Source organism: Crinia signifera, chromosome 6 (assembly GCF_055691185.1).
Source record: "Crinia signifera chromosome 6, ASM5569118v1, whole genome shotgun sequence".
Lineage (NCBI taxonomy): Eukaryota > Metazoa > Chordata > Amphibia > Anura > Myobatrachidae > Crinia > Crinia signifera.
The window spans coordinates 17,172,372-17,197,989 of NC_139222.1; the positions used below are offsets into that span (position 1 = coordinate 17,172,372).

At 50.6% G+C, this 25,618-nt stretch overlaps 2 protein-coding genes and 1 pseudogene across 6 annotated transcripts in view; 1 reads left to right on the top strand and 2 right to left on the bottom strand.

Moving 5' to 3' along the window:
- The window catches only part of LOC146010062 (uncharacterized), a 35,161-nt gene extending 15,880 nt beyond the window's left edge, over nt 1-19,281 (bottom strand). For both annotated transcript variants that reach the window (XM_083150925.1, XM_083150924.1), the window contains exon 1: nt 19,072-19,281. In XM_083150925.1, the coding sequence (XP_083007051.1) occupies nt 19,072-19,251 (180 nt within the window). In that variant the 5' untranslated portion in view covers nt 19,252-19,281. The remainder of the gene's footprint in view (nt 1-19,071) is intronic.
- Nucleotides 1-25,618, bottom strand: part of LOC146010005 (uncharacterized) — a 730,148-nt gene that overhangs the window by 364,039 nt on the left and 340,491 nt on the right. The window lies entirely within an intron of this gene.
- Nucleotides 24,285-25,618, top strand: part of LOC146010016 (uncharacterized) — a 49,718-nt pseudogene continuing 48,384 nt past the window's right edge. The window contains exon 1 of the transcript XR_014444715.1: nt 24,285-24,536. The product of XR_014444715.1 is annotated as an uncharacterized LOC146010016 (transcript). The remainder of the gene's footprint in view (nt 24,537-25,618) is intronic.

The window sequence follows — 25,618 nt, forward strand, 5'->3', positions numbered from 1 at the left end:
TGAAAAGGAATTACCGGTAGGTATTAAATTCCTATTTTCACTAACGTCCTATGGGATACTGGGAATGGTCTTAAGACATTGGGGATGTCCCAAAGCTTCCAGAAAGGGAGGGTACGTGCGGAGACTGCTGCAGTACTGCCTGCCCAAACTGGGTATCCTCTTTGGCCAAGGCATCAAACTTGTAAAATTTTACAAAGGTGTGTTGCCCCGACCATGTAGCAGCTCTACAGAGCTGCAGAGCTGACACACCCCGAGCAGCCGCCCAGGATGCGCCCACCGATCTGGTGGAATGAGCCTTTAAAACAGAAGGTGTTGGCAGGCCTGCCGTCACATAGGCTTGCTGGATTGTAGTCCTAATCCATCTAGCAATGGATTGCTTAGACGCAGGGTGTCCCTTCTTTTGTGCGTCATACAGGATGAATAGTCTGTCTTCCTGATTCTTGAAGTCCTCTGGACGTAAACACGCAAGACACGCACCACATCCAGGGAAACCGGAATATCCGGTGAACTAGACGCAGACGGGACTACAATTGGCTGATTAAGGTGAAAAGAAGAAATCACCTTAAGGAGAAATCGCGGGTTTGTTCTCAACTCCGCTCTGTCTGAGTGAAAAATTAGATAGGGACTCTTACAGGAAAGAGCTCCCAATTCAGACACTCTCCTAGCCGAGGCTAGGGCCAAAAGGACCACCGCCTTCCAGGTAATATACCGCAATTCTATTGACTCCAAAGGTTCAAACCAGGAGGATTGAAGGAAGTTTAGGACGACGTCCAAACTCCAAGGAGGTGTAGGAGGTACAAAGGGAGGCTGGATGTGAAGCACTCCCTGAAGAAAGGTTTGTACTTCCGGGATGACAGCCAATTTTCTTTGGAAGAATATGGACAAGGCCGAAATCTGGACTTTTAATGAGCCCAGACGGAGACCCAAATCCAATCCCGCTTGTAAGAAGCACAACAACCTGTTCAGGTTAAACTTTGCTGGGGGGACCTTCTGCTCCTCACACCAACCCACGTATTTCCTCCAGATCTTGTAGTAGTGGGTGTTTGTTACCGGCTTTCTGGCCTGAATCATCGTGGTGATAACTGATGAGTGCAGACCTTTCTGAGCTAAGATTTGCCGCTCAGCCTCCATGCCGACAAATGTAGCCGCCCTAAATCTTGGAAGACGCAAGGGCCCTGTGTGGGTAGATCTCTCCTTAGAGGCAGGGGCCACGGATCTTCGATCAGCAGGCTTTGCAGATCCGCGAACCAAGCCCTTCTTGGCCAGTCCGGAGCCACCAGAATGGCTTCCACTCCCTGACTTCGTACCCTTTTGAGTACCCTTGTCAGCAGTGGTATGGGTGGAAACAGGTACACCATGGGAAACACCCATGGAATTGTCAGGGCGTCTACAGCCACTGCACATGGATCCCTGGTCCTTGTGCAATACTTGGGAACCTTGTGGTTTAACCGGGAAGCCATCAGATCTATCGATGGCTGGCCCCATCGGTCAACAATTTCTGCAAAAACCTGTGAATTCAGGCTCCATTCCCCGGGGTGGAGGGCGTGACGGCTCAGAAAGTCCGCCTCCCAATTGTCCACACTCGGGATAATAATGGCCGACAGAGCCACCACGTACATTTCCGCCCAAGTCAGGATCTTGGAAGCTTCTTTCATGCAAGTCCTGCTTCTCGTGCCTCCCTGGCGATTTATGTAGGCCACAGTTGTGGCATTGTCGGACTGTATCTGGAGCGCCCAGACCTTGGAGGAGATCCTGGGCCTGTAACACTGCATAGTATACAGCTCTCAGCTCCAGGATATTGATGTGGAGTCTCGCTTCCCACCGAGTCCACTGACCTTGAAAGGTTCTGTCTATGGTCACAGCACCCCATCCCAGCAGACTCGCATCCGTCGTGAGTCGCACCCAGTCCTGGATGCCAAATCTCCGACCTGCAAGCAGGTTCGACTCCTGAGTCCACCATAGAAGGGACTGCCGGGACTGATGCGACAGAGAAATCCTCTTGTACATCAGGAGATGAGAGCCCGACCATTTTGACAACAGATCCAGTTGGAACACCCTGGTGTGAAAGCGTCCGAACTGAATGGCCTCGAAGGTGGCCACCATCCTGCCCAATAACTGGATGCATTGGTGAAACGACACCTGAGGTTTTGCCAAAATCACCATCACCAGGGATTGTATGGCTTCCATCTTCTCCCGAGGGAGGAAAATCCTTTTCAACTCTGTCTCCAGGAACATTCCCAGAAAGAGGATACGACGCGACGGCGTCAGAGAGGACTTGGGGATATTTAGGATCCACCCATGCTCGGATAAAACCTGTCTGGTTCTTGCTATATCCTGCAGCAGGACCTGTTCCGACCTTGCTTTGATCAGCAAATCGTCCAGGTAGGGGATAATGTTGACACCCGACCTCCTGAGCAGTGCCATCATTTCTGCCATCACCTTTGTGAACACACGCGGTGCTGACGACAGGCCGAATGGCAGCGCTCTGAATTGAAAGTGCAGATCTTTCAACGCAAACCTCAGGAAAGCCTGATGTGGACCCCAAATTGGTATGTGGAGATAGGCGTCCTTCACATCCAACGATGCTAAGAACTCTCCCTCCTCCAGGCTTGCTATTACTGCCCTGAGGGACTCCATCTTGAATTTGTGAACCCTTAAAAAAGGGTTTAGTGACTTTAAATTTAAAATGGGGCGTACCGAGCCGTCCGGCTTCGGCACGAGGAACAGGTTGGAGTAGTAACCCCTTCCTTGTTCCTCCAATGGGACAGGTGCAATAACCCGTGACGTCAGTAGCCGTTGTATTGCCTGTTGCAGGTTCACCCGATCTGCCTGTAGGGCTGGCAGACCTGATTTGAAGAACCTGTGAGGGGGAGGCCTTTCGAATTCCAACATGTAGCCGTTGGTAATAAGATCTCTCACCCAGGAATCCAGGTGAGAGACTGACCACACTTGGCTGAAAGCTGACAGGCGATCCTTCACCTCGCAAGTGACTCCAGGGTCGGAACCCGAGTCATGCTGCAGGCTTAGAGGCGGAGGCAGTAGCGGCACGATCCTGAGATCCTGTGTTGGCGGGCTTTCTGAACCTACCACGGCCCCCTCTGGCGGCCGAGCTGGAGCCTCTCGCCCTCTGCCTGGGCCTGGAAGGCCGAAAGGACTGAAAAGCCTGAAAGGACTGGGACGTATGCCCCTGAAAGGGACGTTTAGCGTGAGTGGAAGCCGTCGGCAGAAAAGTCGACTTGCCGGCTGTAGCCTTGGATATAAGGTCGTCAAGTTCACTACCAAACAACTTTTCTCCCTTAAAAGGCAAATTTTCCACACTACGTTTGGACTCTGGATCAGCTACCCATTGTCTTAACCAGAGGGCCCTGCGGCCCGAAACCGCCATTGCGGAAGAGCGAGCATTTATAGCTCCTTTTGAGTGTCACATAGGATCTTTGCAGTATCCTGGATATGGCGAAGTCTCTCTCCAACTTGCGCCAGTGACATATCGGCCAGCATGCCTTCCTGGATTTGAGAAGCCCATGTATAAATGGACTTTGCCATCCAACAACTGGCGAGGACAGGTCTCTGAGACGCCCCACTCACTGTGTACATGGACTTAAGGGTAGTATCCAGTTTTTTGTCTGTACTATCCTTCAGTGTTGCTGCCCCTGGAATGGGGAGAACCACCTTCTTGGACAGTCTGGACACTGATGCATCCACAACCGGAGGCTCTTCCCACACCCCTCTAGTGACGGGATCAAAGGGAAAGTTGGACTTAAACCTTTTAGACAGTTGGAAACGCCTTTCAGGTTGTTTCCAAGCCTCCTTAAACGTCTCATCAAGACAAACATTTACTGGAGAAAAACATCCATGGGTACAAATAAGAAATATAATTTGTCTGTAAAATACCAGAACCTACCAAATCAGCAATGGATATCTATACCAGGTTGAACTAGATGGACGCAAGTCTTTTTTCAGCCTTACCTACTATGAAACTATGTAACTATGTAAGATCAACTTGTTCAGGATAAACAATTTGCTGTTTCCTTTGGGACCCAAAAAACGGGTCACCTTCCTGCATGTCTGCTAAGGGAAGGTCTAAAACTTCTCTTATTGCTATAATAAGAGGTTCCGGGCCCCTGAGGGATGATTGTGAATCAGGGATCAGAGCCCCGTCGTCCACGTTATCATCCGTGTCGTCACCCGCCTGCAGATCATCATCTGAATCAGGCAACATGGCGGTCGCAGCACGCTTCCGTGACTGGCCCATGGTGGGATTCATATTATCCACCCGTGCGGCTAGAACTGATAAGTCCTGCTGCACCTGTTTGGTCTGCACTGTATTTGCAGCCAATTGAGTTGACACTGCCTGCAGCATGGTTTTAATGCCTGCAGCCCACTCAGGCTCTTGCGAGTCTGACTGAGGAGTACCACTGATCTGGGGTGAAACCCCTGTTTGAGTGGACATGCACTCTTCACAGGTAATCTGTGAGGTGGACTTAGGCACAAACTTGGTGCTGCAAATGAGACAGGTTAATTTCCTCACCATGTTGAAGGAATAAATAACCTTTTTCCACAAACACACCACAATCACAATGAAATATATATATATATCAATGTGCAGTGTATAGCAGCTATATATGTGTGAGCTCTATCACTGGAAGTGTGTAGCTTAACAAGCCCGTGGGGGAGCGCTCAGATTACACTGAGGAGACCAGCACACCCTGTACAACCTGAACTCCTATTTAGGAGTTGGTAACACGCATAAACACAGAACAGTGTGATCAATTAAGCGATTTTAGCGCTAAATACACTTGCTGTTTTCTGCAGATTTCCTCTGTCCAACACCTCACCGCTGAGGAGTGATCTGGAGGCAGTAATGGCGCCCAGGGAGAAGCAGGAAGTAGTGTATGCGCGCTCAGAGCTCTGGCCTCGCTCCGCCGAAGCCCCGCCCCCTGTGATGGCGCAGGGGCTTCACTGATCTTTATACTGGCGCTGGCTGTCAGTTTTAATGGCGCCCTTACACTGAACAGCGTTGTGTGGTGGGATCTGCCCTGGTAGCCCAGGGACTGTCACCCGCAGCCAGTCTGTGACGGGGGGGTCTGCGCAGCCCCTGTGCAGGGTACCGCGTCTGCCGCCGCCGCCATCTTGCCGCACGATGAGCCGGGGTACCCCACTGTGGGGACCCTGGTTTCTACTCACCACAGACGTCTTCGGACTGTGTCAGGAGTGTGCGGCATGCTGGGGGTGAGTATCACTGCAGCGCAATGCCCGTGAGTACAAACACCCACTCAGGACAGTGGTCCTGCAGCAGGGACAGCTCGGTACCTTAAGAGGCCTGCAGCTGAACCCTCCTCAACTGACTCCCTCGAAGCAGGGATACTGTGAAGTCCAACACAGTAACCCCAAAATAATAAAAGAAAATAAACTGAAGACAAACTCTCTGGAGCTCCAGCCGTGTGCATCCTCTCCTGAGGGCACATTTTTCTAAACTGGTTCCTGGGTGAGGAATCAGAGGGGAGGAGCCAGTACACCCAGCTTCAAAGTTATAGATGTGCCTGTCTCCTGCGGATACCCTCTAATACCCAATGTCTTAAGACCATTCCCAGTATCCCATCAAGGACGTTAGTGACATATTAGTGTACAGATGGGGGCAGGTCCCATCTTGGCAGGGGATGGCGATGGCGACGCCAGCCGCCATCGCCATATCGACTGTCAGAAGGGGACGCGTGCGCACGAGATGCGTGCGCGTCCCCTTCTGACGTTGCTTCCAGCTGCTCCCCCGGGTCCCCGCCGTTTTGTCGGCGGTAACTCGGGGTCCCCGCTGACGGAGATTGAGGTGCCCGTAAGACGCACGCGCGTCTCAGTCTGATGGCTGGCGAGGCTGCTGGCGGATCGCCAGCGGGGACGTTCTGGCGATTCGCCAGCCAGGATGAGGCCTGCCCCATCTGTATGAGACACACACAGCTTCTCTACAGATCATGAAGGAGACACGCAGTGACTGAGAACATGGTATACATGTGATTATCCTGGGAATACAGAGGACGGGGACATCTCTCTGGGGTATCTCTGTTACTGGGCACATCTGTAGGAGACACGCAGTGACTGAGTACATGGTATATATGTGATTATCCTGGGAATACAGAGGACGGGGACATCTCTCTGGGGTATCACTGTTACTGTGCCCATCTGTAGGAGACACGCAGTGACTGAGGACATGGTATATATATGATTATCCTGGGAATACAGAGGACGGGGACATTTCTCTGGGGTATCTCTGTTACTGGGCCCATCTGTAGGAGACACACAGTGACTGAGGACATTAATATATGTGATTATCCTGAGAATACAGAGGACGGGGACATCACTCTGGGGTATTCCTGTTACTGGCCCATCTGTAGGAGACACGCAGTGACTGAGGACATGGTATATATGTGATTATCCTGGGAATACAGAGGACGGGAACATCTCTCTGGGGGATCTCTGTTACTGGGCCCATCTGTAGGAGACACACAGTGACTAAGGACATGGTATATATGTGATTATCCTGGGAATACAGAGGACGGGGACATCTCTCTGGGGTATTCCTGTTACTGGGCCCATCTGTAGGAGACACATAGTGACTGAGGACATGGTGTATATGTGATTATACTGGGAATACAGAGGACGCGGACATCTCTCTGGGGTATCTCTGTTACTGGGCCCATCTGTAGGAGACACACAGTGACTGAGGACATGGTATATATGTGATTATCCTGGGAATACAGAGGACGGGGACATCTCTCTGGGGTATTCCTGTTACTGGGCCCATCTGTAGGAGACACACAGTGACTGAGGACATGGTGTATATGTGCTTATACTGGGAATACAGAGGACGCGGACATCTCTCTGGGGTATCTCTGTTACTGGGCCCATCTGTAGGAGACACACAGTGACTGAGGACATGGTATATATGTGATTATCCTGGGAATACAGAGGACGGGGACATCTCTCTGGGGTATCTCTGTTACTGGCCCCATCTGTAGGAGACACGCAGTGACTGAGGACATGGTGTATATGTGATTATACTGGGAATACAGAGGACGCGGACATCTTTCTGGGGTATCTCTGTTACTGGGCCCATCTGTAGGAGACACACAGTGACTGAGGACATGGTATATATGTGATTATCCTGGGAATACAGAGGACGGGGACATTTCTCTGGCGGATCTCTGTTACTGGGCCCATCTGTAGGAGACACACAGTGACTGAGGACATTGTATATATGTGATTATCCTGGGAATACAGAGGACGGGGACATCTCTCTGGGGTATCTCTGTTACTGGGCCCATCTGTAGGAGACACGCAGTGACTGAGTACATTGTGGATATGTGATTATCCTGGGAATACAGAGGACGGGGACATCTCTCTGACGGATCTCTGTTACTGGGCCCATCTGTAGGAGACACACAGTGACTGAGGACATGGTATATATGTGATTATCCTGGGAATACAGAGGTCGGGGACATCTCTCTGGGGTATTCCTGTTACTAGGCCCATCTGTAGGAGACACGCAGTGACTGAGGACATGGTATATATGTGATTATCCTGGGAATACAGAGGATGGGGACATCTCTCTGGGGTATCTCTGTTACTGGCCCATCTGTAGGAGACACGCAGTGACTGAGGACATTGTATATATGTGATTATCCTGGGAATACAGAGGACAGGGACATCTCTCTGGGGTATCTCTGTTACTGGGCCCATCTGTAGGAGACACGCAGTGACTGAGGACATGGTATATATGTGATTATACTGGGAATACAGAGGACGCGGACATCTCTCTAGGGTATCTCCGTTACTGGGCCCATCTGTAGGAGACACACAGTGACTGAGGACATGGTATATATGTGATTATCCTGGGAATACAGAGGACGGGGACATCTCTCTGGGGTATCTCTGTTACTGGCCCCATCTGTAGGAGACACGCAGTGACTGAGGACATGGTGTATATGTGATTATACTGGGAATACAGAGGACGCGGACATCTCTCTGGGGTATCTCTGTTACTGGGCCCATCTGTAGGAGACACACAGTGACTGAGGACATGGTATATATGTGATTATCCTGGGAATACAGAGGACGGGGACATTTCTCTGGCGGATCTCTTTTACTGGGCCCATCTGTAGGAGACACACAGTGACTGAGGACATTGTATATATGTGATTATCCTGGGAATACAGAGGACGGGGACATCTCTCTGGGGTATCTCTGTTACTGGGCCCATCTGTAGGAGACACGCAGTGACTGAGTACATTGTGGATATGTGATTATCCTGGGAATACAGAGGACGGGGACATCTCTCTGGCGGATCTCTGTTACTGGGCCCATCTGTAGGAGACACACAGTGACTGAGGACATGGTATATATGTGATTATCCTGGGAATACAGAGGTCGGGGACATCTCTCTGGGGTATTCCTGTTACTGGGCCCATCTGTAGGAGACTCGCAGTGACTGAGGACATGGTATATATGTGATTATCCTGGGAATACAGAGTACGGGGACATCTCTCTGGGGTATCTTTGTTACTGGGCCCATCTGTAGGAGACACGCAGTGACTGAGGACATGGTATATATGTGATTATCCTGGGAATACAGAGGACGGGGACATCTCTCTGGGGTATCTCTGTTACTGGGCCCATCTGTAGGAGACACGCAGTGACTGAGGACATGGTATATATGTGATTATCCTGGGAATACAGAGGACGGGGACATCTCTCTGGGGTACCTATGTTACTGGGCCCATCTGTAGGAGACACGCAGTGACCGAGGACATGGTATATATATGTGATTATCCTGGGAATACAGAGGACGGGGACATCTATCTGGGGCATCTCTGTTACTGGCCCCATCTGTAGGAGAGACACAGTGACTGAGGACATTGTGTATATGTGATTATCCTGGGAATACAGAGGACGGGGACATCTCTGTGGGGTATCTCTGTTACTCGGCCCATCTGTAGAAGACACGCAGTGACTGAGGACATGGTATATATGTAACTATCAGATAATAGGGCAGATATACTAAGTCTTGGACAGTGATAAACTGGAGAGAGATACACTACCAATAAATCCTGTCAGCTGTCAAACACGAACAGGTGACAATGTAATAACCCTATCACATACAGAGGCGCTGCTGTCACAGGTGATGACACTGAATAAGAGAAGCTTAAATCAGTAATGTAATAAAAAATAAAAAAAGGATTCAATTATACTTACGATAATTCCGTTTCTTCTGAGCTTCTCCATGGCAGCCATTACTCTGGGTATTCCCTCTCTATCTCCAGGTTTAGACAGGTATATTTTAAACTCCTCCCACCTTGGGTATATGTCTGCCTCCTCCCCTTCCTCTCCAGTCTTTCGAGTGTCTCTAATATATATCATAAACAGGGAGGGAAATCTATAGGCTGCCATGGAGAAGCTCAGAAGAAACGGAATTATCGTAAGTATAATTGAATCCTTTCTTCCTCGCTCTCCATGGCAGCCATTACTCTGGGATGTACCAAAGCATAAAAATATGGGGGGGATCAGTAATAAACAGACATAACCAAGATGATGCTTAAGTATATATATATATATTGAATTATTGCATTACAGCATGCTCTAGCACCACCTTCCCAAAATGGGTAGAAGATACGTTAACATTATAATGTTTAACAAAAGTATGTAGAGAACTCCACGTGGCTGCTGCACAGATATCCTTTGCTGAGAGTCTCGCCTTGTTGGCCCAAGATGTAGATATGGCCCTGGTAGAGTGTGCCCTCAGCTCCTTGGAAATCTCCAAACCTCCGTCTTTATAGGTGAACGCTATGGTCTCTGTTATCCAGCGCGCTATAGTCACTCTGGAGGCTGCTTCGCCTTTCCTTGCACCTGAGTGTAGGACGAATAGCTGCTTGGATTTTCTATTTCCTTCTGTCCTCTTCAGGTATAGGGTAATAGCCCTAGGCATATCGAGCGTGTGCAATCTCTTCTCCTCCTCAGTCCTTGGCTCTGGGCAAAAGGCTGGTAGAATGATCTCCTGGTTAAGAGCAGTGTTGGAAACCACTTTAGGAAGGAATTTAGAGTTCGTTCTGAGTACGACCCTGTCGTGCAGGATGTTCAGGTACGGTTGCTCCGCCCAAAGGGCTTGTAGCTCACTCACCCTACGTGCGGACGTAATTGCTGTAAGGAAGACTACCTTCCACGCAACAAACTTCATATGCACTTCTTCCAGAGGTTCGAAGGGGGCCCTCATGAGGGCATTAAGGACCAAATTTAGGTCCCACGGGGCCACTGGTTCTTTAATTCTAGGACGCTCTCTCTTAATTGCTTGATAGAACTTCTTTATGAGTGGGTCATCAGACAATCTGCTGTCCAGCATGACTGACAGGGCTGAGATTTGCACCCTCAGAGTTGACGCCGCCAGGCCCTTGGAGAATCCTTCGTATAGAAATTGAAGCACGCAGGGGATCCCAGTCCTTATACTCTCTGGATATGATTTTGACCACTCCGTGAACTTACTCCATACCCTATAGTAAATTCTGGATGAGACCCTCTTTCTTGCCTTCAGCAGGAATTGCGCCACCTGGTGGGATAAACCTTTCCTCACTAGGATTAACCGTTCAGCATCCATGCCGACAGACTCAGGGTCTTGATGTCTGGGTGTACCACTGGTCCCTGCTGGAGAAGATTCGGTATGAGAGGTAGTCTCCAAGGCTGTTTGGCTGCCATCCTCAGAACTGTAGGGAACCAACTTCTTCTTGGCCAGAAAGGGAGTATGATGATCACTGAGGCCTTCTCCTCCCTGATCTTTCTCAGAATTCTTGCAATCATGGGGAAAGGGGGGAACACATACCCGAGATTGAACTTCCATCTTTGTGCAAATACGTCTACTCCTTCTGTCCCTGTCACCTCTTCTCTTGACATGAACCTCTTCACTTTTCTGTTGTGCCTTGCTGCCATGAGGTCGATTTGTGGGTAACCGAATCTCCTTGTGACTTCTAGAAACACTCCCTGGTTTAACTCCCACTCGCCTGGTACCACTTGTCTTCTGCTTAGGAAGTCCGCAAGGCCGTTCTCCTTCCCTGGGACATGAAGCGCGGATATGGAGCATAAGTTTCTTTCTGCCCACGGTATAATGTTGGACACCTCTTCCCAGAGTCTTACACTCCTGGTCCCTCCTTGTCGGTTCACGTATGCTACCACCGTCATGTTGTCTGATCTGATCTTGACATGGGTGTTTCTGATGTGTTCTTGAAAGAATCTTAGCGCCCTCACTACGGCTCTCATCTCCCTCTGGTTTGAGGACATTGCTCTCTCCTCTTGGGACCACAGGCCTTGGCACCTTGCGTCCTGACAGTGAGCCCCCCATCCTGTCGCACTTGCGTCCGTGGTTATGACCTGGTACAGGGGCTGACTTAACGATGTACTTCTCAGGTTTAGTTGAGGATCCAGCCACCAATCTAGTGACCGTCTGCTTCTCTGACTGAGCTCTACCTCGTACTCCAGATCTACTTCTCTTCTCGTGAGGGGTCTTACTTCTCTCTGCAGAATCCTCATATGCCACCTCGCCCAGGGTATCACCCCTATGGTGGATGACATCATCCCCAGCATCCGGAGGATTTGCCTTAATGTTGTCTTCTTCTGGGACTGTATTTGTAAAGCTAGGTTCAGAATTCTTTCGCATCTTTCTTTTGACAAGTATACCGCGTGCTCTACTGTATCTATAGTAACCCCTAGGAATTGAATTATTTGACAAGGTTCTAGTTGGCTTTTCACTTCGTTTATCAGCCACCCGTGGTTCTGAAGTATAGTAATTGTAGTCTGGGCTGCTTGTCTCACTTCTTCTTCTGATCTTCCGCAAATGAGTAAATCGTCCAGGTAGGACCATATTGCAACCCCCTGTATTCTTATGAATGCTATAAGACTTGTTAGTATCTTCGTGAACACTCTTGGGGAGGCTGATAACCCGAATGGGAGACACCGGAATTGGAGGTGTTGTTTTAGAACCATCAATCTGAGGAACTTTCGATCTCTTACAGCTATCGGAACATGGAAGTAAGCATCCTTCAGATCTATCGAACACATGAAGTCCGTGCGGTTTATTCCTAGGAGGATGACCTGTAGAGTATCCATATGGAACTTTTTTGCTTGCATGTTTAGGTTCAGATCCCTTAGATCTAGTATTGCACGGTACTTGCCTGACGATTTCTTCACTAGAAATAGCTTGGAGTAGAAGCCTCTCCCCCTTTCGCCCACAGGAACTCTTTCTATTGCTCTTGATTCCAGCATTTCTTGTATTATAAGCTCTAATGCTTTTATTTCTTCTGTTGTCGTAGGCGTTCTTGATTTTATGAGTTTTCTTCCTAACGGAATCCTTAAGAACTCCAGGCTGTAGCCCTGGGTAAGAATTGACAGAACCCATCTGTCCTGGGTTGATAGCTTCCATCTGTCCACGAATTTGGTCAGTCTCCCTCCTACCGCGACAGCCTCTTCCACGCAGTAGTTGTCAGAACCGTCGGTAGCCCCTTCTCGCGGACTGGCGAAAGGACTGTCTTGTACTGCCAGAGTTGAACCTCCCATACTGTCTTCCAGGTCTGTAGCTTTTAGCCTCCCTGAAGTGCTGCTTAGGAGATTGACCTCGAAACTTCTGTCTTCTATCCTGCGGTAGTTTTGCAGACTTTCCCCCTGACATCCTATGAATAATGGAGTCTAACTTACTCCCGAACAATAGGTTACCCTCATAGGGTAGGGCTATAAGCCGGTTTTTCGAATTAGCGTCTGCGGCCCAGCTTCGCAGCCATATGGCCCTTCTGGCTGCTATCCCCGCTGCCATGGACTTGGCTGAGTACTCCACCACATCAAGTGACGCCTCGCAGAGGAAGTCTATAGCCTTCATCATAATATTAAGATTTTTGATCAGGTATTGCCGTGATATCTTCTCATCTATATCTGTCGCCATGTTAGTGCCCCAGACTCTAAGCGCTCTTGCGGTTGAGGCCATCGCGACTCCTGCTTTTAGGGAGACCGTAGAAGTATTATGCAACTTCTTTAGGCCCATTTCCACCTTCTTATCCATGTTGTCTCTTAAATTAGCTCCGTCCTCTAACAATATCGTAGTCTTCGAGACCACTTCGGATACTGCTGCATCCACCTTGGGCAGCTTGCAGTACTTCTCCAGTAGCTCATCTTTAAAGGGGAACATCCTCTCCACTCTCTTGTAATTACTAAATTTTTTGTCGACATTCTGCCATTGATCCATCATCAAATCCTTAAGCACCTTGTGCACAGGAAAACTTCTGCTTTTAGAGGCTCTATCCTCGAATAAGGAATCAGGTGCCTCCTCCTCCTTCTCCTTATAATCCATAGCCTTGTAAATGTATTTTAATAGGCTTTCTACCAGATCTAAATTGAATGACCTCTCTTTTTCAGGTATTTCACCAGACTCTGGTTCTGATGTGTCTGTGTCATCCACATTTAGTATGGGCTGATCCGAATCTGCATCACCCTCCAGGCTAGCTTGGGCCCTGGACCTCTTAGTTCCCTGAATCTCCTTAAGGTCCTCCTTAGTGACCAGCGAACTCTTCATCCACAGTAATAGCTGGGTTAGATCCACAGCCGGTGGTACTGTAGTTTGCCTGCATTGTTTGCAGAGATTAATGCCTTTCTCCGGGGTGAACTCTATATCACATGACATGCAGTTACTCATGATATTCTTAGTCTTTGCTTTCTTTTTCGCAGGGGCTTTAGACACACTATAGAATTTGAGTAGAGAGAAAACCTATCACTAACTGCTCTAAAGATATGCTACAGAATCGCACCTCAGTGAGGTCTTACCTCTCCATAGCAGTTTCCGGTATTAGGGGAGAAGGATCCGTTTCCAGGTCCATGGCTGCATGTATCGCTGCTCTGGTGAGTACAGCGTTCAGGTCTCAGTGGCTTTTAAATCCAGCGCCTGCCGGCTGCAGCTGCGCATTGCGTCCTTCCGGACGCCGTGTGATCACTTCCGCCCTTAGCTGAAGTGGATTCAGCCCGTCTTCCGGCTGCCAGCTACTGTTCCCTTCGGCGGAGGGACCCTCGCGTCACTTCCGCCTTGTCACGACGCACGCGTCCGTCAGCCCTGACCCGATAGCCGGCTTTCATCAGACGCTCGCGTACCGGACTTCCAGGAGGATGACGGAGTCCACATACTGCTGCCATGTGCCGCCGGCCATCCTGCAGGTAACTCAGAGCAGGACGCTGCCTGATGAGCACCCTCTCCTCCCTGGGTAAAAATACCCATATCAGCCCGGCCACGCAGGGACGTCTGGCTGTAAATACTGAGGTGAGCACGAACACACAAAATAACAAGCCTTATCCTACCTAGTCTAACTAGAGACAGGAGAAAAGACTGGAGAGGAAGGGGAGGAGGCAGACATATACCCAAGGTGGGAGGAGTTTAAAATATACCTGTCTAAACCTGGAGATAGAGAGGGAATACCCAGAGTAATGGCTGCCATGGAGAGCGAGGAAGAAAAAGATTTTTCTTTCCATAAATACACATATATAATTATAATTGGGTTGACCCTAAATAAGTAGATTAATGTCAATGGTTCTTTACCGACAGTCCCCAACAGACCCTGTAGCTGCTATGCCGGACCGAGACAACCTGAATGGCGCAGGATATCGCGTCCACTCACCACCGCACACACATCATCACACTCTCCCACTTTGACAGGTTACTGGTAATCGTGTGATTGGCTTAGAGGATGCCAGGCTGCACACTAACCGTCTTCCCTGCATAACTTACTGACAGGAGCCGGCTGGTATATTGGTGACCAATGTGATTACGCTCCCAGGTAACTAGCTCTGTATTAGCACAATAATGACTGCTGCATCTGTGACTACTAACCCGCGGAGCGTACTGTACCTGCATTCCTGCTAGCATTATTCACCCTCTGCCACTGAGGAGACCTACTATAAAGGCTGGCGATTATCGCTGGGACGCCAGCATGTTCTTATTCTAACCTTACCTATAGGACGCGGCTCTTATTAACATTACAGTTGTTGTTACTACTGGTCACACACATGCTTGGTTACATTTGGGTTTTCATTTATTGGGCGATTTATAGGTTTCTAGATTTATATATAAAATAACGTTTTTTGGACAAATCCTTTTGAATCTTGCGTCAGCCATTAATAACCGGTAATGATTTATTGCATCATTTATTATTTTTTGCAGTGACGTACGGTGAGGCGAGTGGCTGGTGAGGCAAACCCGCCAGGAAGTCCTGCCGCCACCGCTCTCGCCTGTACAGTAATATTCATACATATTGCACACACCTGACCATTTATATCTACTGTACAGTACATGAGCACACACTGAAAAATAACGGGCAACTGCAAATGTCACCGGGCAGTACTGGCATGGGCTCTCAGCTCATATTCCACGTAACCGGCACATTCACCAGGGAGGGGTGCATGTGCAGTGGGCACGGAAAATTGTACTACACTGTACATGGAAGCGGTACATCTGTCAGAATGAACTTAGGTCTACAGTCATTAGGTCGACCCCACTAGGTCGACTGGCAGGAAGGTCGACCTGACTTAAGGTCGACATGGGCCAAGGTCGACATGACTTAAGGTCGAATTTGCATAAAGGTCGACATGGGTTTTTCACTGTTTTTTGATCCGAATGTCGACACAGTCGACATGGACACAGTTGGCAATGAGAATCGGACCCTCGCTTCGCTCGCCACAGCTTTAATAACCTCCTCCACGCCCTAGTGGATGGTAGGGCATGAAATACCGCCTGTCGGCACATGTCGGCTCAAAGAAACAGTGAAAAACCTCATGTCGACGTTATGACCAGTCGACCTTCCTCATGTCGACCTTTATGCAAATTCGACCTTAAGTCATGTCGACCTTGGCCCATGTCGACCTTAAGTCAGGTCGACCTTTCTGCCAGTCGACCTAGTGGGGTCGACCTAATGACTGTAGACCTAAGTTCATTCTAATAGATGACCGCTTCCCCTGTACATATGTGGGGGGGAAGGGGGTCCCCAGGTCCTATTAGTATCATTATAAGGCAATCACACTCCAACAGGGCATCCAGCTTGTAATGGCTGGGGTGAAGTTACAGGGTACTCGCCGAGAAGCCTACCCAGAAGGGGCATGAGTGCCTGGCACTGGTAGAGGTGGCGAGTGCCAGGGCAGAGAAGCTGGCAGCTAGGAGACCCCGAGAGATAGCATTATCCGGGAGCAGGTACGGGGAGGACAAGCTGTGGCAGCAGGGCTCAGGGAGTGGGGGCTGGAGAAGGCACTTAGCGGGGAGCTGAGGGGTCCTGGAGGATGCAATAAGCGGCAGGTGGAGACAGCTTCCACAGCTAGCCGCTAGTCCAGGAGCAGACAGGAAGGGAACCAGCTCCGGCCCTGACAGCAGAGGCTGAGCCAACAGTCCAGCAACGTGGCAAGTAGTGCCAGAGCCTCGCCAGATTGAGCAGCAAAGCTCCTGCCTTGCGGTACCTCGAGTGCAGAGTAGCACATACCGGATCCGGTGCCTGGGAGCTGCAACAGGTACCCCCATCCCTGGCGCAGGGTCTCTGAGGGTGTGCGATTGGCCCCGGGAGTCCTCCCACGCCGGCAGCCAGAGAAGGACGCACTTGTCATAGCCAGACCTGGCCCAATCACATTAGCTTCAGTGACAGGGGCTTGCTTTCATATTGGCTGAAGGCACTCCTCTGTCACTGAAGGTGCCGCTTCTAATAGTTTTTTTTAATGGGCTTTACAGCCCTCTGCATGTCCCTGCCCACATCCTGCTTTCAGCTATTCTAATGGGCAAATAGAGGCACCACTTTTGGTGATACCGAAATTCATTTAAACGTGCTATGCAGCAATAAAAATTATTACATTAATATAAGGACGATACATATGAAAGAATATGTGTCAGAAGTATCTTCTTTGTATTATTTTAATCAATGACAGGGGAGGCACTGCTTTTTTTGGAACATTTCAGCGCGGTGATATAGATATTATATCAGAGAGTGTGGGGAGGAGACTGGTCAGATCTCTGGGCTGGTAACACACAGTGACATGATGTGAGGGGGAGAGCAGGAGTATAATAGGGGCTGATGGCTCCTGATGTATGAGATACACCAGAGAGTGTGGGGAGGAGACTGGTCAGATCTCTGGGCTGGTAACACACAAGGACATGATGCGAGGGGGAGAGCAGGAGTATAATAGGGGCTGATGGCTCCTGATGTATGAGATACACCAGAGAGTGTGGGGAGGAGACTGGTCAGATCTCTGGGCTGGTAACACAGTGACATGATGTGAGGGGAGAGCAGGAGTATAATAGGGGCTGATGGCTCCTGATGTATGAGATACACCAGAGAGTGCGGGGAGGAGACTGGTCAGATCTCTGGGCTGGTAACACACAGTGACATGATGTGAGGGGGAGAGCAGGAGTATAATAGGGGCTGATGGATGCAGGATAAGAGGCGGCTGTAGTGACAGAGGAGGGTGTAGGATAAGAGGCTGCTGTACTGACAGAGGAGGGTGCATGATAAGAGGCCGCTGTAGTGACAGAGGAGGGTGCGGGATAAGAGGCCGCTGTAGTGACAGAGGAGGGTGCAGGATAAGAGGCCGCTGTAGTGACAGAGGAGGGTGCAGGATAAGAGGCCGCTGTAGTGACAGAGGAGGGTGCGGGATAAGAGGCAGCTGTAGTGACAGAGGAGGGTGCGGGATAAGAGGCCGCTGTAGTGACAGAGGAGGGTGCAGGATAAGAGGCCGCTGTAGTGACAGAGGAGGGTATAGGATAAGAGGCCGCTGTAGTGACAGAGGAGGATGGAAGCTAAGAGGCTGCTGTAGTGACAGAGGAGGGTGCGGGATAAGAGGCTGCTGTAGTGACAGAGGAGGGAGCGGTATAAGAGGCTGCTGAAGTGACAGAGGAGGGTGCAGGATAAGAGGCCGCTGTAGTGACAGAGGAGGGTGCAGGATAAGAGGCCGCTGTAGTGACAGAGGAGGGTGCGGGATAAGAGGCCGCTGTAGTGACAGAGGAGGGTGCGGGATAAGAGGCTGCTGTAGTGACAGAGGAGGGCGTAGGATAAGAGGCCGCTGTAGTGACAGAGGAGGGTGCGGGATAAGAGGCCGCTGTAGTGACAGAGGAGGGTGCGGGATAAGAGGCTGCTGTAGTGACAGAGGAGGGCGTAGGATAAGAGGCCGCTGTAGTGACAGAGGAGGGTGCGGGATAAGAGGTCGCTGTAGTGACAGAGGAGGGTGCAGGATAAGAGGCCGCTGTAGTGACAGAGGAGGGTGCGGGATAAGAGGCTGCTGTAGTGACAGAGGAGGGTGCAGGATAAGAGGCCGCTGTAGTGACAGAGGAGGGTGCGGGATAAGAGGCCGCTGTAGTGACAGAGGAGGGTGCAGGATAAGAGGCCGCTGTAGTGACAAAGGAGGGTGCAGGATAAGAGGCCGCTGTAGTGAAAGAGGAGGGTGCGGGATAAGAGGCCGCTGTAGTGACAGAGGAGGGTGCGGGATAAGAGGCCGGACGCTCAGCCAATCAGCGCCCAGCCAGTCTTTCCAAAATCTGCAACGCTTCCCAACCGGCGGCAAACAGCACTACATCAAGGTCTGAGTCGCCGATTCCTGGACGGACCCCTCCACCCGCCGCTGCTGTGAGGGGAGGGGGCCCTCAAATTATTTTGCCCAGGGGCCCATTATATTCTTAAAATGGCCCTGGGCGGGTACAGGGGATAGGCACTGGGAGGAGAGGATTAGAGTCAAGCTGCTGGGGGTTCAGGGGATGCCAACACTGTTAATCTGACCCCCAGTCATCTGTGTATTTCCCAGATTTAACTCCATATACATATCCATATCTTATCTAAATACATCTATATTTCTATACATTCCGTATACAGAGCTGAGCACTACTCCCCAGCTACATCACATAAGAGATGGCCACAGAGTGGGATCTGACCTTTGCACCATATGAGAAGTGTTACTGCGCAGCAATAGACAGTGCGATAGGGAATACATGGCATGCTGCACTGTGCACTGCTGCAGAGTGATCATAGGCACCGGGACACCACTCACCCGGGAACCCGCTGCCGCTCTCACCGCTTCCCCTGTCCCTGCTGCATGACGCCCCGGAAGAGAGGAGGGGGCGGGGCTGCACGGTGACGGGTGTGGAACGCAGAGCGACGGCAGAATACGGGGAAAGCCTAACCAGGAAGTATGCTGGAACGCAAATTCCGAAAAATGGGTGGAACGCATAACCCGGAAGCACGGAACGCATAACCTGGAAGTGTGTGGTAGCGGACGGCGGCGGCCGACGGGTGAGTGTCTCCATAGACAGGGAATGAAAGATGGCAAATAGCGTGTGACAGATACACAATGAGACTCGGGAGCTGCTGCTGGGGAGACGCTGCCTCCCGGCCTTACACGTGTGCTGTGGGGCTGTGGCTGAGGGGGGACATAATAGCTGTATATACCAATACAGTGCCTGGGGCCCTGTCCCACCCTATGCCGCATAGGCTTGTTACCAGCAGTGTGTGTCCTGCCCTATCCTGGCTGCAGCCCTTCCCCCGACAGGCATGTCCAAACTGTGGCCCTCCAGTTGTTTTGAAACTACACATCCCAGCATGCCTTTACATAGTTTTAGAATTCCATAATAGAAAAACTGGCAAGGCATGATGGGACTCGTAGTTTCACAACACCTGGAGGGCCATAGTTTGGACATGCTTGGCCCTAGGGCAGTGGTTCCCAAACTTTTTCAAATCACGGCACCCTAAAGCATCAGAATTTCTTTCACGGCACCCCTAGGCCAAATGTTTCTTATTCAGAAATTAAAATATATATATATATATAATTAAGTGATTAAAAATTATTTTATGTCATACAAAGGTTATGATTTATGGATGAGGGGGAAGGGATTAGCTTCTCTTTGTCCACATATTTTATTATTGAAAGCCCACCAATGTTTTTGCTTTTATATTGACCATAAATAATTTGAATTGGTCCTTGACCACCAATCCAAGGCACCCCTGCAAGTGTCCCGAGGCACGCCAGGGAGCCACGGCACACAGGCCCTTATTCTGGTTGGTGCGGCCGGAGCCGCATATGCGGCTCCGACCGCACCAGACGAATCCCCGCCTACAAGACGGATCGGCACGGCCGTCCGTACACGGACGGCTGCCGATCCGCATGAAAATGGTGGGGCGTACGCCTCCACCATGGTGGGAGCTGCCCCCTGCATTCGATGGTCGATGACCATCGAAGGCAGGGCCGCACGCTCCCCCCGCTCACGCAAGCTTAGAGCACACGGACAATCGTCCGTGTGAAAGCTTGTATTTGGGCGGAGAGCTGACATCCGGCGATGTCAGCTTTCCGCCCCCATCACTGGCGTCATAGCCTCATTACCATGCATACGCCCCGCGTTTGCATGGGAACGCCCATGAAACGCTGGGCGTATACATAGGGTAATGAGGCTATTAAGCCCCTCACGCCCCTATACGCCCCCTTTGCGGCGTCTACATTTTATGTTCGGAGAATTCCCCTGCACATGCGCAGAGTGACCTCTGCGCATGTGCAGAGTGTAAACATCGGCGGTACGGCCGCACGCGGGCCGTACCGCCCAGATCAAAATAAGGGCCACAGTTTGGGAACCACTGCCCTAGGGTATAAGGGGACCCCCCCCCCCAGCGCATACTTGCTTACCCTCCTGCATTTTGCAGGAGACTCGCTGAAATACGGTAGCAGCAATCTCCCTCTCTCCCTCATTAGTCTAGCAATCTCCCTCATGCCACCCAGCCCACGTTACACTGTTAAATTTTTTTGGTAAAAAGGAATGAGAGTCAGATTCATTTACATTGAATCATCAGCACTATTTCCCAGCACGTTACCAAGTTTAGTAGCTCTTACTAACTGCTTTGGGGCTCATATACATTTGGATATAAGTCATTTTAAAAGATTCCACTCAGATATAGCAGTAAACATCCACGCTTCTAGGTGCCACGTTCACAATCTCACTTCACAATCTCTCCACCCTAATGCCGCCCTGCTGGCTGCATTTTGTTTATGGATAACACTCTGGGGGATGTGATCGGAGAGGTGACTGCTGGTAATGGGGCATTATACAGTAACACCGGGGGATGTGACGGGAGAGGTGACTGCTGGGAATGGTATAGTGTTCCCGCTAGGCTGTTTTAGCGGGGCGCTGCGCCCTGCCTGTTTTTTAAAGGGCAAAATGCGCCCTGCCCCTCTAGCAGCGCCCCGCTAAAACAGCCTGGTGCCTGCCCGACTCCTTGCATGGGGAAGCCCAGCGCCGCCTTAGACGGCGATGCCCGGCGCTTCCCCGGCATCAAGGCACCTTCCCCCAGCATCTTCAGCTCGGCCGGGCCCGCCCACTTTAGTGACGTCGGCAGCCGGGCCCGCCCACTTTAGTGACGCCGCCGGACGGGCCCGCCCACTTTAGTGATGCTGCCGGGCGGGCCCGCCCACTTAAGTGACGCCGCTGGGCGGGCCCGCCCACTTTAGTGACGTCGGCGGCCCGGTCCGCCCACTTTAGTGACGTCGGCGGCCCGGTCCGCCCACTTTAGTGACGTCGGCGGCCCGGTCCGCCCACTTTAGTGATGTCGGCGGCCCGGTCCGCCCACTTTAGTGACGTCGGCGGTCCGGGACCGCCCACAAGTGTGCCGTCGGCTACCCTGGCCTGGCGCCCTGCCCGGCACAATTTCTAGAGGGAACACTATGGTATATTATACAGTAACACCGGGGGATGTGACTACTGGGAATGGGGCATTATACAGTAACACGGGGGGGATGCGGTCATTTGGTCTACTGCATTATGGTAGAAGGTCATTAGGTCGAATCCATTAGGTCGACATGCTAAAAGGTCGACATGACTCTAGGTCGACATGGGAAAAGGTCGACATGATTCTAGTTCGACAGGTCATTAGTTCGAAAAGGTCATTAGTTCGACATTGTCTATGTCGACTTTCACAAGTTCGACATGGAGTTTTTCACTGTTTTTTGAGCCAACATGTGCCGACAGGCGGTATTTCATGCCCTACCATCCACTAGGGCGTGGTGGGAGAATAAAATAGTGTGCCGAGCGTAGCGAGGCACCGTGCCCGACGCATAGCGAGCGCAGCGAGCGATGCGAGGGGATGCAGTGCACTTTAAACTGTGTCCATGTCGACTGTGTTGACATTCAGGTAAAAAAACAGTGAAAAACCCCATGTCGACCTTGTGAATGTCGACATAGACAATGTCGAACTAATGACCTTGTCGAACTAATGACCTGTCGAACTAATGACCTTTCGACCTAGAATCATGTCGACCTTTTCCCATGTCGACCTAGATTCATGTCGACCTTTTAGCATGTCGACCTAATGGATTCGACCTAATGACTTTCTACCATAATGCAATAGACCAAATGATCCCAACCCACACGGGGGATGTGACCAGAGAGGTGACTGCTGGGAATGGGGCATTATACAGTAACACCAGGGGATGTGACCGGAGAGGTGAATGCTGGAATGGGACATTATACAGTAACACCGGGGGATGTGACCGGAGAGGTGACTGCTGGGAATGGGGCATTATACAGTAACACCGGGGGATATGACGCGAGAGGAGACTGCTTGGAATGGGACATTATACAGTAACACCGGGGGATGTGACCGGAGAGGTGACTGCTGGGAATGGGACATTATACAGTAACACCGGGAGATGTGACCGGAGAGGTGACTGCTGGGAATGGGACGTTATACAGTAACACCGGGGGATGTGACAGGAGAGGTGACTGCTGGGAATGGGACGTTATACAGTAACACCGGGGGATGTGACGGGAGAGGTGACTCCTGGTAATGGGACATTATACAGTAACACCAGGGGATGTGACCGGAGAGGTGATTGCTGGGAATGGGACATTATACAGTAACACTGGGGGATGTGACCGGAGAGGTGACTGCTGGGAATGGGGCATTATACAGTAACACCGGGGAATGTGACCGGAGAGGTGACTGCTGGTAATGGGACAGTATACAGTAACACCGGGGGATGTGTCTGGGTGATGACTGTATCACTTTGTGTGTCAGGTTCCTATAAAGTGTCAAGATGTCACTGTCTATCTGTCCATGGAGGAGTGGGACCGTATAGAGCCAGGATGGGGAACCTTCAGCTGTTCAAATACATATCCCAGCATGCCCTGCTACTGTTTTGCTATTTGGCCAAGCTAAAACTGTTGCAGGGCATGCTGGGATGTGTAGTTTAACAACAGCTGCAGGACCGAAGGTTCCTCATCCCTGATATAGAGGAACACAAGTGTCTGTATAAGGACAATCTGACTGAGAATCACCAGCCCCTCACATCGCTGGGTAAAAGGAAACATTCATGTATATTAAAGTGACAGCAGTTGTATGGACCCGTTGCTACTGCTCTCCTGGCCCCCCTCGCCCATCGATTCTCCTCTCCTGACCCCCCCACCCATCGCTACTCCTCTCCTGACCCCCCCCCCCACCCCACGCTAATCGCTAGTCCTCTCTCCTGCACTTTAACAATCACTGTGCTATAATGAAAAGTACTGAGGATCTAGGATCTAGGAGTCACTATGGGAAGCAATGTAACAAAGCAATGAGGAAGCCAAGGCAGATGCTTCCTTCCATAGGGAGAGGAATGAGCCGCAGATATTTGGTGAGTGTTGCTCAGAGATGTGCAGACAAGGCAGGCACTAGGGGAGGGATTAGGGGTAGGTGACTGCGCTAGAACTGACGGTCACATAAGTGCCAGAACCCACCGCTGGTGATACCTCAGAGACCAAATAAGCGACCGCTGGGCCACTAGGGATGATGCTGTATGTCCACATTCTCTTCTCGGTTTTGTTGATGGCCTAATATGTTGGTAGAAGTGGGCTCAGTAACATACAGGGGGTCTGTATAGGACTGACAGAGCGGAGCAGCAGTAGAACCTTGTGCTGGGAATTCCATCTAGACAGTGCAAGCATAATAGGTGGTAGTGGTGACAGCCTGTATAGGAGGAGACCAGGCTGGTGGGCTAATGGCTGGTGGGAACATGTCTGACGATCTATGGATTGTGTTGGTGATAGTGCAGCCAGGATGAGATGGCAGAACCTCAGTAATGCGGCTAACACTGATGACAGGTCCAGAGAGAACGTGTGTATTATCCACATAGGGATAATGCTGATATCCACAGGAGCTGATCAGTTTTCCATGGCACACACTATAGATGGAGAAGAGCAGAGGTCCTGGGATTGGGCCCTGTGAGACCCCAACTGAAGAAGGCAGCAGCGGGGAGGATGCAGAGAAGCACTTTATGCTAGATCAGCAGGATGGGGCCCAGGGTCAGGCTGTGTCCTGAGGACCTCGGCGATGTAGTGTATGTATGAGAACAGAGAGGTCACCAGCATCCGCTGCAGCAGAGAGGTCCTGGGGAGTATAAGGGAGCAATTACCATCCCAGTCATCCTCACCTGAGGAAGTGCAGTCTCTGCGGAGTGTTGGGCAGGAAAGCCAGGCTGATGAGGATCCGGTACCACGTGTGAGTAAGTGTTAGGGAAATGTAGGCAACTAGGAGGCAAATCAGGTGAGAGATGGGGCAGTAACTTGTGAGAGCTGGGATCAGATCTGTGTGTTCTCAGTATAGGAGTAATCACTGCATGCTCCCATAGTGATGGGATTATAGCAGCATAGAGAGACCATATGTGAGGCTGGGATGAGCACAGGAGACAGGGATGGACTGATATGTGAGGGTACAGGATGGAGAGGACAGGGAGCACAGTAGGAAGTAGGCACTGATAGTAGGGGGATGTGGGAGGGCTGAGCGATGCCTGAGGTGAGAGATGGCAGTGTGTTACTTTGTGGTGTCGGGGGCGTATCGGTAGCAGTGGTAGATGGCAGTGTATGTAAGGAGGTCAGGAGTACAAGATGGCCGCCAATGATTGTCTATCTTGCGTACATCTAAGGAGGCGTTGTGCTGCTTTATTGGGCCAGCCATGGCTTATATGGGGTAGTGTATAGTATAGACAGCTAGGCTCCCCCTCTTGTTCAGGACAAAGAAAATTTTTTTTTGAAAAAAGAATAACTTCCCTTCTCCTTTGGCTTATTTCTTTTGGGTGTATTCTCCCATCTTGGAGGGTTGCAGCTCCAAAAATTAATCACCCGGGAAGCTTTGGCAGAGAGGTGGGAACGTTGTTGTGTAATCACACAGAATTCTGCTGACATGAGGGTTCTTCAGCAGAGAGGTTCTAGTAATGGAGGAGACCTTGCAGGTGATAAGGTGCTGATCTGGGAGTGAGAAAAGTCTGTTCTAGAGATCATAAATAAGTCCTAGCCTACAGAATCAGGCAGTGACCACCACAATGTCTATATGAGTCAGTCCATAGGGACTGTCCAGGAGCAGAGGTTACAGAGAGTAGTTTGCAGACACAAGGAGAATATCGGGATCTTGAAATCGCCCATTGTGAAGATCTATTCCAACCCCACCTCCTTGTCTGCTTCCAAACCTGGAGGTGTGAGTGAGGTGGAGAGCACTGTGTGAGAGGGCTTGAGGTGAGGCAGCTTCAGACGAGGCAGTGTGTGATATGTGTGAGCCATGTTTCTGCTATTGCCAGAGGGGTGAGG